Source organism: Carcharhinus amblyrhynchos, chromosome 20, assembly GCF_965287045.1.
Source record: "Carcharhinus amblyrhynchos chromosome 20, sCarAmb.v2.hapA, whole genome shotgun sequence".
Taxonomy (NCBI): domain Eukaryota; kingdom Metazoa; phylum Chordata; class Chondrichthyes; order Carcharhiniformes; family Carcharhinidae; genus Carcharhinus; species Carcharhinus amblyrhynchos.
The window spans coordinates 19,884,666-19,896,980 of NC_137343.1; the positions used below are offsets into that span (position 1 = coordinate 19,884,666).

General features: G+C 44.6%; 1 protein-coding gene across 2 annotated transcripts in view; it reads left to right on the top strand.

The window, feature by feature from the left end:
• The window catches only part of ttc28 (tetratricopeptide repeat domain 28), a 723,607-nt gene that overhangs the window by 697,508 nt on the left and 13,784 nt on the right, over window positions 1-12,315 (top strand). For both annotated transcript variants that reach the window (XM_080208201.1, XM_080208202.1), the window contains one exon: window positions 9,059-9,188. In XM_080208201.1, coding sequence (XP_080064327.1) covers window positions 9,059-9,188 — 130 coding nt within the window. The remainder of the gene's footprint in view (window positions 1-9,058; window positions 9,189-12,315) is intronic.

Sequence of the window (12,315 nt, forward strand, 5' to 3'; positions counted from 1 at the left end):
GCCGATTGGCAGCAAGGAGATCATTTTTCAAGTACAAACTCTTTGCAAATTTTTATGGGTGCAGGTGGACCTGCTCAGTGTTCCAGCAACTTCTGTGTTTTTTTTTTACAGCTCTACCTTTGGTTAGAGCGACCTGACACAGCTCTAAATCCAAATAGTTTTTAACTGTTAAATGAACAAGCACTGCTCCAGTACAAGCCCTAGCCGTTGAGCTTATTAATGCAAACTGCAGATGCTGAAAATTGAAAGGAGAATGGAAAATGCTGGCTGGGAATATGCAGCAGGCATGGCAGCAGCTGTAGGGAGGGGAACAAAGGCAGGCCGGAGATCTCTTTCAGCACTGGGAAAGGTTAGAAATGCCGTAAAGAGCAAGGTAGGGACGGGGTCAAAATGATCGATGAAGCTGTCAGAATTTAATGCCCTCCTCTGCGACAGGTTTGGGTGCGGGATGGCATTCAACTGGACAAGAGGATGCTGGGTGGGGAGACCCTGGCACTTTCCCATCTCTGACCTCCCATGGGGGAGGGTGTGCCACTGAGAGCCTTCTCCCTGCCCCTGTTTCCAAGCCCTCTTTCACCTCATGGCCTCCATCCCACCCTCGCCCTGGCCTTCAATCCCTCACTGATCCTGGCCTGTGCGTGGTGGCTGGTCTCTGCATGGCGACAGGGACCACCCCTCCTGCTGGTGCTGACTGCAATGGATATCTGCCTGATCCACCAACAGTGGGAGGACCTGGCTGTGGGGAGGTGGGCAAAGGAGGAGTGTATTTCTACACCCTGGGCTGTCTCAGCTCACGAGCTCACCTTTGGCCAATTTAATGCCTGACTGACACTTAATAAGGTTTGGCCTTCACCAAACAATGCATTGTGGTGCACTAGCCCACTCTCCAGCTGGTGGGCAAGACCCTGTCACCTGAATTAAATATCACCCCTTGTTCCTAACATCAGAACTTGATGGCTGCAGGCAACAACAGGGTGCATGAGTAAGCTAGATTATGGGGAGTGGAAGTGCTGTTTGAGAGTTATGAATTTCCCTTTTTTGTTCCCCCTGCGATAGAAAATTTATTTCTCTGTGGCACAAATCAGATGTCGACAAATGGATAGAACCTTAGAAAATTTACAACACAGGAGCTATTCATCCCATCATGTCTGTGTTGTTCACCAGAGACCTAGGCCCCAACTTAAACCCATCTTCCTGTACTTGGTCAGTAGCTCTGCAGATCACAGTCTTTAAGGAGGTGTCCAAGGACATTTAAAATGTGGTGGGAATTTTAGGCAGGGATTTCCAGATTCCTATTAATTTCCGGGCTGAAAAAATGTTCCTTCATCTTGCCTCTAATCCTTCTTCCACTTTCCACCCGTGGCCCCTGATTTTTGACCTGTCTGTCGGGTTAAAAACATAAAAACTCTTATCTAGGCGGCACATAATTTGACACATCTCAATTAAGTTAGCCCTCAACCTCCTCTGTTCCAAGGAAAACTAGCCCAACCCTATCCAATATTTTCTCACAGCTAAAATTTCCCAGTCCTGGCAACAGTCTTGCAAATCTCCTCTGCACCCTCTCCAGTGTAATCACACCTTTCCTGTCATGTTTTCCTCAAAGATGTATGCATTAGTTAAGCCATAGTCTAACTAATGTCATATACAGTTCTAGTAAGAAGTCTCACAGCACCAGGTTAAAGTCCAACGGGTTTATTTGGTAGCACAAGCTTTCGGAGCGCTGCTCCTTCATCAGGTGAGTGATGAAGGAGCAGCTGGCATCTCCACATCATATACAGTTCTAATATAATCTCCCTACTCTAATATTCTTGCCTCAGCTGTTAAAAGAAGGAATGCCATATGCCTTTTTAGCCATCTTATTGACCTGACTTTCTACCTGTAATAAAATGTGGATGTGCACCCAAGTCTTTCAGCTCCTGCATGCTGTTTGGTGTTCTCCCATTTATTGTCATATTGCATCTCCCAGACTCCATTACCTCACACTTCTCTGAATTAAATTCAGTTTTCCATTTTTCTGATCAAACTATATCTTCCTGCAGTCTGAAGCTTTCCTCCTCAATGTCAACCACGTGGCCAATTTTAGCATCGTCCGCAAACTTCTTTGTCATGTTCCATACGTTTGAGTAGTTAATCATTAATATAAACAGGAAAGGTGAGGAACTGAGCACTGAGTCCTACGGAAACATTTGGTAACAGCCTTCCAACACCACCTGTCAACCATCTCTCTTTGCTTACTACCACTAAGCCCATTTTGGGTCCAATTTGCCGCTCTCTTTTTGCCCCAAGGGCTTTTACTTTTCTGACCAGCGGCACCCGATGTGGGACCTTGTCACAAATAGTCATTAAAATCTTGTAGACCACATCGCTCTCATCAAACAGGCAATAGATAAATCACAGCACTGTATAGGTACACATAGGGCAGTATTTAATGTAGGTGATGGAGGTCTCACCTTGAGGGCCAGCAAGAGCCCTGAGTCACCTACTTTCAGGAATGCCTGTTGCATAAAGTGCCCATCAGGCATTTAACTGGGCAGTGGTGGGCCTTCAGAAATGAGCTGCTCACCTATCAGAGTCTGGTGCATTGCTTAGCAACAGACCTGGTGAGGTATTGTCTCCTGCCATGAACGCACCCACCCGAGGCCCAAACTCATCAACTGGCTCAGGTCAGAGGTGAGTGATTGTGGACGGACACAAGATTGGCAGCAAAGTGAGGTGGGTCACTCTTGGTGGGCCCAGTGCTTCCTGATGCCTATCAGGCACTGAGTGTCCTAGAGCAAGGGAACTTCCCAGAGAGCCCACAAGCAACTTCGACAGGGTTTGCTATTCAGGGTCACCACATGGCACAACCTCTGGTTGCCATTAGATCAATACTAGTGGCGGCATGCTGAGGCCCTTAAGTGGGCATTAATTGTCTATTGAAAGGTTTCAAATGACAGCGAAAGGGGGTGGCCACCCACAAGTGTACTTGCCCCAAACTTAATCCGAGGAGAGGCAGGAATGCATCACCCCATCAGCCAACCTTCCATCTGATTAAACTCCCAACCTATCATCAAACTTGCCACAGGGAGGTCATTAATTTCTGCCCATAGAGTGTGCCTCTGAAATAGAACTATAGAATCCCTACAGTGCAGAAGGAGGCCATTTGGCCCATCGAATCTGCACTGACTCTCCAACAGAGTATCTTACCCAGGTCCTGTACCCGCAACCCCACGTATTTACCCCGCTAATCCACCTAACCTGCACATCTTTGGAGTGTGGAAGGTAACTGGAGCACCCGGAGGAAACCCACATGGACACGGGGAGAATGTGCAAACCCCACACAGACAGTCATCCTAGGCTGGAATTGAACTTGAGTCCCTGGCGCTGTGAAGCAGCAGTGCTAAGCACTGTGCCACCTCTGGGGATTTAAAGGAAAGATATTATACTGTTGTGAATGATAATATAAAAAGCCATCTTTTAAAAATGTGTTCTTTCTATATTGTTTGACCAAGAAATCAATTCTGAACTGCTATAAATTTTAGTCTCTGACGCACAGAACTGAATAATAATTCTGAAATGTGATCTTTGAAGGTAACTAACCTCTCTGCACAAGTTAATGCGAAAAATTATCTTGAGTTTTGATGTCACTTAGATCAACTAACCGCCCTTCAATCTTATTCTCATGCGCACACTCAGTTAGTGGAGCTCACTTAGTGACATCTTTCTCCCTCACATGGGCGCACAAAGAAAGCTCATTCTTCCTATCAGTCTCCCAGTTTATCTTCCTCTCCCGAACCTCATCTATTTCTCACTTTATCTCGTTCCTCTCTCGATCATATTTTCCCACCGCCTCTATTTTCTTCGCTGTCTCCTTTGGGATTTTCTGCTGTTTTGTTCCACCTGCCACTCTCACATTGCATCGTACTTCATCAGTTGTCACCTACCACTGTGTCTTCTTATCCTCGTCCTCATCCCTCTCTGAACTACTTTAAAAGTTTATTCCTGATAAGCAGGCTGGCAGCGCCTGTCGGTGTTAGTACCATTAGAGGGAGCCCGTGTATAGTGAAACTGACACATTGATTTCCTGTTTGCCCTGATGAGAGATCTGTTTATTTCAGACAGGTCACAAATATAAATGAGCGGCGCAATAACCAGTGGAGCCCTCAGGAATCGAGCTTCTATTTAATTTTTTCAGAAGTTTCCAATGCCAGGAGCACAAATCCTGTTGTCGACAAAACCTTCAAAAAATTACAATCTCATCCCATAAATTTGTTTTTGTTACTTATCTTGAGTGATGCCTTCCCTGTCTCACAGATGAGGATTTTATTTACGTGATCCTTTCTGGTGGAGATCCAGCAATTATTTATTCCCCTTGCACCCTAGCCCTGTTTTTATTTGTGTCAAACCGCATATATTTTCAAGATCTTTCCTTTATGCCATTCACCACAGCTATGATAAAGATGATTGTGACTCCTCATCATTTATGTTAATCCCCCTATATGGCCTGGGGCAATTCTACTTTTCTCCATAAAATGCTGAATTGAATGATCTCAGGATTTTTATAAAGACTGTTTCCTCCAAATGTTTCCTCTGCTGGTGAGGGAAGGCACTAAGCTTTTCACTTGGATAAAATTCTATGGATACCTTGACCAACTGAGACTTCTTTGCCTGAGTTTCGATAGTTTTAAGTTTATTAGTGTAACACAAGTAGGCTTACATTAACATGAAGTTACTGTGAAAATCCCCTCATCGCCACACTCTGGCGCCTGTTTGGGTACACTGAGGGAAAATTTAGCATAGCCAATGCACCTATCCGGCACATCTTTCGGACTGTGGGAGGAAGCTGCGCACCCAGAGGAAATCCATGCAGACACGGGGAGAATGTGCAGACTCCACACCGATAGTCACCCAAGCCGGGAATCAAACCTGGATCCTTGGCACTGTGAGGTGGCAGTGCTAAACACTCTGTCGCTGTGCCGATAGCCTTGATGGACTGTTAGGGCTATTGTAGATGACTCCTCATCTGCTACACTGCATTCATGCACATAGACTTTCCAGCCCAACTTATTGGATAATGATTACAAGCAGAAATTGTGATTTTTTTTATTTCCCTCCCTGCCCGTAGGCACAGAGGTTAATTATAGAGCCATTAACTGATACTGAAATGAACTCAGTGAAGGCCAGGTCTGAACTGCCCGGTCTAAAGAATCTGTCATCATCAGTGCTTTTACCCTCTAAAATCAGTGGAGCTACTTGCAGTTTTTAACTTTGCAAAATTAACCTCATGTTCCTCATCATGATGGCCGTTCAAGATGGAGCTGCCAAGTGACAAAGGTTCTGTCAACTCCAGTCAAACCCTAGTTGCTTGAGGCTGAGAATCATAGAATCCCTACAGCAGAAAGAGGCTTTTCGGCCCATTGAGTCTGCACCAACTCTCCAAAAGAGCTTCCCGTCCCATTCCCGTTAATCCCCCTAACCTACACACTTTTGGGACGCTAAGGAGCAATTTAACATGACCGATCCACCCAACCTGCGCTTAGACTGTAGGAAGAAACCCACCCAGCCACGGGGAGAATGTGCAAACTCCACACAGAAAGTCCCCAAGGCCGGAATTGAACCCGGGTCTCTGGCGCTATGAGGCAGCCACGCTAAGCACTGTGCCAGCATGCCGCCCATGAGACTGTGCTCATCATAACAATCCTTTCCACAACATTCAAATGGCAGATGTTTTGGCTCTTGGAGACAACATTGTCAAAGAATTGGGCCACATGTTTCAGTGGGCAGACAAGATTCCATAGAACTCACAGTGAAGAGTATATACCAAGCCAGCATCTCAGAGCATACAGCTTTACATCCACACCACCTCTTCCCCCACTCTCCATGGAAACTCTTCTGCTCGGCTTTGGTTAAAGTTAACACCTGCTTTCACTGAATGATTGAGATTCTGACTAAACACCGGTTGAAAGCATGAACAGTATCAAAATCACATGTCAGAATAATAAAAGATAAGTCTAATTTAGCATACATGTTTGCTGCTAGATGTTAGCAGCACATTCCATATATTCAAAACATGGTAAAGACAGCTAGGAACAGAACAGTTTTCAGAATCCTTCAGTGCTGCTGTATAGAAAATTGATACTTTCTGAGAAAGGTGAAGTTAAACAGTGCCACGCCATGAACATCTACCAGATTTTACCGTCAGATGCTCCAGTTCCCTCCAAGTCTTTATCCAAGTTAGGTAGTGTGAAGGCATAATTAGATCTAAAGGCAATTTTCCATATCTGATTTGACCATCTAACTTCCATACACCAGAAGTGGAATTCGATATGGGTGGAAGTGCAAAAACACGAGTTACCCATTGCATGTTCATCACAGCATTCAGTTCCATTTACTTCAACAGTATTGAATATTAGGAGTACCCTATAATGGTCTCAAAATACAAGTCCACCCATCTTGTATCACCACTCATGTTCAACGACTGTAAAAAAAAAATTTCCTCTTCGAGAAATTATTTAGTATTTGAATTAAACTCATTAAAGTTTCAATTAGGTGGCTTTAGCTCAATAAGGGAAATCCAGCTGAAAATGAGGAACACTTTAAGGAAGGCATTGCTGTCACTGTTCCTGGCCATCGCACATTGACAATTCGATTGAAAACAGAACTTGAGCCTATTGCTAGCATCAGGATCTGAGCAAATCAATGGTAAAATTATGTACAGCTGAGCTTTAATGAACAGGATGTCAGTTACCTGCTTAATGCAGCCTCAGACTGTAAACTCAGAAGGTGACTGGCTGAAAGGAGCCAACCGCAAATAAATCAGAGGATTGAGTGACTTTGGTAGTCACGGGCAATGAATGCCACTCGCCCAGTCGCACAGACAGCAGGGCCTGCTGCAGAGGTCTGCAATGGCTGCCTAGAACTTATAATCTTTGGAGACATTCTACAAGAAGCTGACTCTTGGCTTCTACATGGCGTGTGCTGGGGATAACCTCCTGTGAGCAGTGCTTGTTCATAGAATCCCTGCAGTGCAGAAGGAGACCAATTGGCCCATCAAGTCTGCACAATCCCATCTGGCCCTTTCCCTGTAACGCTACATATTTACTCTGCCAGTCCCTCTGACACTAAGGGTTAATTCAGCGTGGCCAGTCAACCTAACCTGCACATCGTCGGGCTATGGGAGGAAACCAGAGCACTCGGAGGAAACCCACGCAGACAAGAGGAGAACGTGACCCAAGGCCAGAATTGAACCTGGGTCCCTGGCGCTGTGAGGCAACAATGTTAACCACTGTGCCACCATGCCACCCTTTTCTGCTATTTGTCATCTTCTGATTCCCTGTAGCTGGTGTTGGCGATGATTGTTACTGTGGCTACTGCTGCTCCTCTTGCTCCACCTGTTTCTTCCATCCAGAGGAAATTGGCTGTTATTGCACCCATGATAGGCACAGAAAACTCACTTAGGGTGGATAAGGTCACAAAAGTAGTAAACTAGTCATCTGGAAAGTCAAAGTGTCCCTGGACAGCCAGATAGTAAAAAGATCGGATAATGCCCTGACCTGTAGTTGCACACTCCTTCACACAGAGTTAAAATGGGCAACAGTTGCGTCAGGTTTCACTGGCAGATCAAGCAGTGAACGGCACTTCTCCAGTTATTAATTAACCACTGTCAGGCCCTAATTGTGTTGTAAGACAACCCTGATTTAAATATTTACCTGAACTTCCATTTCCCTCTGATCAGCAGCTCTCCTCAAAGTGGTCCAATCAAAATGGCAGCAGGGCACCCTCTAGATGAGTCCTATAATGTATATAAGGACAGCCCACAGCCTGACTCTACGATGATCCTACGATGACTCTGGTGGGCACTCTAGACACAGAAGTTGGGCAATAATTCATTCCCTATCATTTTTGAGATGATACGGATCTTCCACTGTACGACAGGAAGCTTCAAAATCTCCCGTCCAGCAGCAGAGTCAGTCAGTCTATCCATTGTGTTCCTTGGTACATTTATAATAACCCCAAATCCCATTATTAACCTTCCATGCTTCCATCATTAAATCCAGGAAGATTCCTTACTTCACCCCTCCCCATGCCACTAACCTGCCAACCTTATAAAAGTTCCTTCTTCGCCTCCTATTTTCTATTGTCGATTGGAATTTATAAATGTGAATCCCTGTGCTTAAATCCTGTGAAGTGCAGAAAAGCTGACCTGAATTCAACTTGCTTGGACCTTTCATAGTGTTCAATGCTTCTCTCCATTTTCTCCCTTCTAAAGAGGAAAGGCTGAGAGTTGGAAACACTCATTCCCGCCAGAAACAAGAAAACAGCTGTTTGTCACCCCTGTGAGGGCACCGCGAAGTGTAGATACCCTCAGATTTTCCCTTCTTACCTCAGTGAGCACCTCTCTTTGTGGGGCAGCAAAGCCTTCTGATTGGACCAGCAGTGGGGAAGGCCCACCCTCCCACCTCCAAACCTTCCTTAATTAGGCAGCTCTAGATAGTCCCACCATGGCAATCTCATGGGGGAAGTCTGCTTTATTGCGCAAGGGTGCTGGCCACTGAAAAACCTCATTGACATTGGGGCTCCCATCACTACCACCACCCACCCCCACCCCCCCAATTCCCCAACCCTGGAAGATTCCACCCATAGAAATAAAAACCGCAGGTAATATTCCAGACGAGATGTCATTAAGGCCCAGTAGAGTTTTAAAATGACCGCTCTGGATTTATATATACAACCTCTTTTTCATGCATTCCAACATTCTGTTTGTTGTGTTTGTACATATGAAGAATGTGCTACAGGTCTTGGTGAACTGTCCACCAAAACATTAAGGCCGGAATCTTACAGCTGTTCACGCCAGTGGGATTTTCCCCATCCCGCTGCAGGGAGCGGAGATTGGGCTGGCTGCCAGAATCTCCGACCTCACTGCAGTTGGAGTGTGGTGTGAACAGCAGGTAAGATCGCGCTCTCTCTGGCTCCAATATCTCATGTTTATTTCCATTTAGCGCATTATCCTCTGTAACCATCTTGTGCAATGTCCTCCAGAATGTAATTTTTATAACTTTCTCTCTTTGTATTTGCACAGCTCCATCAAGTCCTTGTTCAGCTTCAGACTGGAGAGAAAGAACAAGATTTTTCTTCAGCTCCTATTCAGGTGTCAATAAGTGTGCAGCTCTGGCGACTGCCTGGATGTCACGAGTTCCTGGCAGCATTAGGTACGATGCACTTCATGCAAAGGAGTCCTTTAGTAGTTAACCATTTCGTGGACCTTTGCCCTGTACTTTATTCCCTCGCTTACCAAACATTCTCAACTGCTTTCTATGACCTCCTGCCATCTGAAGCTTTGACGATCATTCCCTTTCCCACCCCAAAGTTGCATAGTTCAAGTTTTTATATTAGGCTAATGAACTTATTGTTCTTTTTTGATCATCGCTTGTGTTTGGAACGCACTGCCAGTGGAGGTGGTGGAAGCAGGCACATTAGCAATGTTCAAGATGTATCTTGATAGACACGTGAACGGGAGGTGAACAGAGGGATAGAAACTGCATATTGGCGTAGGCTTGGGCCGGAGGGCCTGTTCCCTGATGTATTGTACTTGGTTCTTTGTTACATTGTTAAACACCTGGTCTAATGTGATACTGTTCCATTCAGACCCCTTAAGCTCCAAGGTTCAAACCCCAACCTGTGCTGTGTTAAGTGGTCTCAGTCAGGGCAAGCAGTTGAGGTACAAATCAATTTTTTAAAAACTAGCACAAAAGAAAGTTGTTTGCGATTGTTGGAGTGGAGGCCAAGCATCTCAGGTCCAGGTGTTAGGACCAACATCTTCAACTATTTCAACGACCACCCCTCCATCATAAAAAGGAATGCAAATTCTCACAGATGACTACAGAGTTTAGCAGCACTTGCAATTTCTCAGAAGCAGTTTATACAGTGCACAAGGAGGCCATTCAACCCAACGAGTCTGCCATCCACAATCCTACCCAGGCCCTATTCCCATAACCCCACATGTTTACTCTGCTAATCCCCCTGACACCAGGATCAAATTTTCATGGCCCCTCAACCTAATCCGCACATCTTTGGACTGTGGGAGGAAACCGGAGCACCCGGAGGAAACCCACGCAGAGACAGCGAGAACGTGCAAACTCCACAGATGGTGACCCGAGGGCTGGAATTGAACCCAGGTCCCTGGCGCTGTGAGATAGCAGTGCTAACCACTGTGCCACCCAGGTAGCAGAGAAGGAAAACACAGAACATGTTGGGGTAGGAATGTGCCGCAAATCATTATTTGTTCTTGCAAATGACCTGAATTACTATCTATCCAAAAGCAATTTTAGGCCCTATTCCTGGTGATATCTTTCCAGACCTTTTCTTCTTAATTTATTTTTCTCCTCCCTTTGCCTCGAACTAAGGAGAGAAAAAAAAAATCTGTTTTCCAACAACGTGGTGAAGCACGATTATGGGCTTGGCAAATGATGCTCCCGCAGCTTAATGGCCTGCCAACACACTTGCAGAACAGCAAAGCAGAAAATTAGACGGAAGATGCATTAATTTAATCCATCTCGCCGTACAGTGAATAACTTTCAAAAAACATTTTCACTCCTGAAATGACAACAGTGCTTGTTCTAATGATCGAGCCATGTCAGGCGAGTCTGGGGTTTTAAAATGGAATACTTTTAACTTTTCCTTTTCTAAAAAAAAGAAAATGAAATTAATTGCTTTAAATAGACATCAAAATGACACACACAGCCTCTTTAATTCAGAGAAAGATGAGAAAGTTGAAAATACTTCCACCATTTCAAAATTGCCTTTTAAATGAGCGAGTGACTAGCAGTCAGGCCTGGTTGATTGCACTTCTGTTCTAAGTTATTAGAACCATTATGTTAAAGTGAATTTGAAAAAAATTATCTTCCTCGCAGTCACCTTCCTGGGAGCAGTACATTCACACTGTTTAATTTGCTGTGCTTTAGAACGCATTGTATTGAAATAACGGTTCAAATTCACAAGGAAGTTATTTGAATAGATCATTTCTAAATAAACTTATCAGATCCCGAATCGCTCCTGACAGGACGGGAAATTGCTTTTGTCATCCGTCACTTTTCTCCGCTGTCGCATTTTTCTCTTATCGGGTGACACAAGCAAAGGCAAAGTCAGCCGTCAGCTTTCTAGGGTGGGCTCCTGAATCTAAATTAGGGCCAAATTGCGTCTCCTTGCCTTTGGTTTGAGCACCGCGCACGTCATGACAGCAATAAATGAAGTCGGTTAGGATTGTATTCACTGGAGTTTAGAAGAGCGATCGGGGATCTCGTAGAAACTTCTGAAACAGGGTTAGACAGGGTAGATTCAGAAGGAATGTTCCTGATGGTGCGGGAGTCCAGAACCAGGGGGTCATAGTTTGAGGATAAGGGGTAAACCTTTTAAGACTGAGATGAGGAGAAATTTCTTCACCCAGAGGGCGGTGAATGTGTGGAATTCACTACTACAGAATGTAGTTGAGGCCAAAATGTTGTGTGATTTGAAGAAATTAGATATAGCTCTAGGGACTAAAGGGATCAAGGGATATGGGAGGAAGTGGGGGGATCAGGATGTTGAATTCAATGATCATCCATCATCAAGATTATTTTGATTTGACTTAATTTGATTTATTATTGTCACATGTACTAACATACAGTGAAAAGTATTGTTTCTTGCGCGCAATACAGACAAAGCACACCGTTCATAGAGAAGGAAACGAGAGAGTGCAGTATATAGTGTTTCAGTCATAGCTAGAGTGTAGGGAAAGATCAACTTAATGCAATGGCAGAGTAGGCTTGAAGGGCCAAATGGCCTACTCCTGCTTCTAGTTTCTGTGTTTCTATTGTGAAGCTCACTGTTATATGTACATTTAAAGATCAATGTGTTGATGATACGTTCGTGTCCCTCGTTAGCAACCTGAGCTTCATTTACATTTAGTGGGAGAGCAATTAAATCAGTGTGAGTTGAATGATGATTATATTTTTCATTATTCAGTGGCTTTGGGCCTTAGAGCTTCAAAAATGACAGGTGGGACGCAGAATTCTTGCCCCCATTTCTGCACATCCAATTCTTGTCAGAAGCGTTTCACACAGGCAGGGAATGTGAACTCAGAAGGGCCATTTGAACTTAATGTTGAGTTCAAACAAGACACCATTTTGGCTGTTCCAAGGGCTTTAACCCACAGTGTGGGAGTCACATTTTTATGAAGTAAACACAAATGCTCGTAGAAGTTCAGTTAAGGTCTGTTTAAGTATCATGATATGAAATTTAAAAAACCTTTTCTTTAAACTTGAAAAAAAAGCCTTAAGCCATCAATGTGTGTTACCAGGG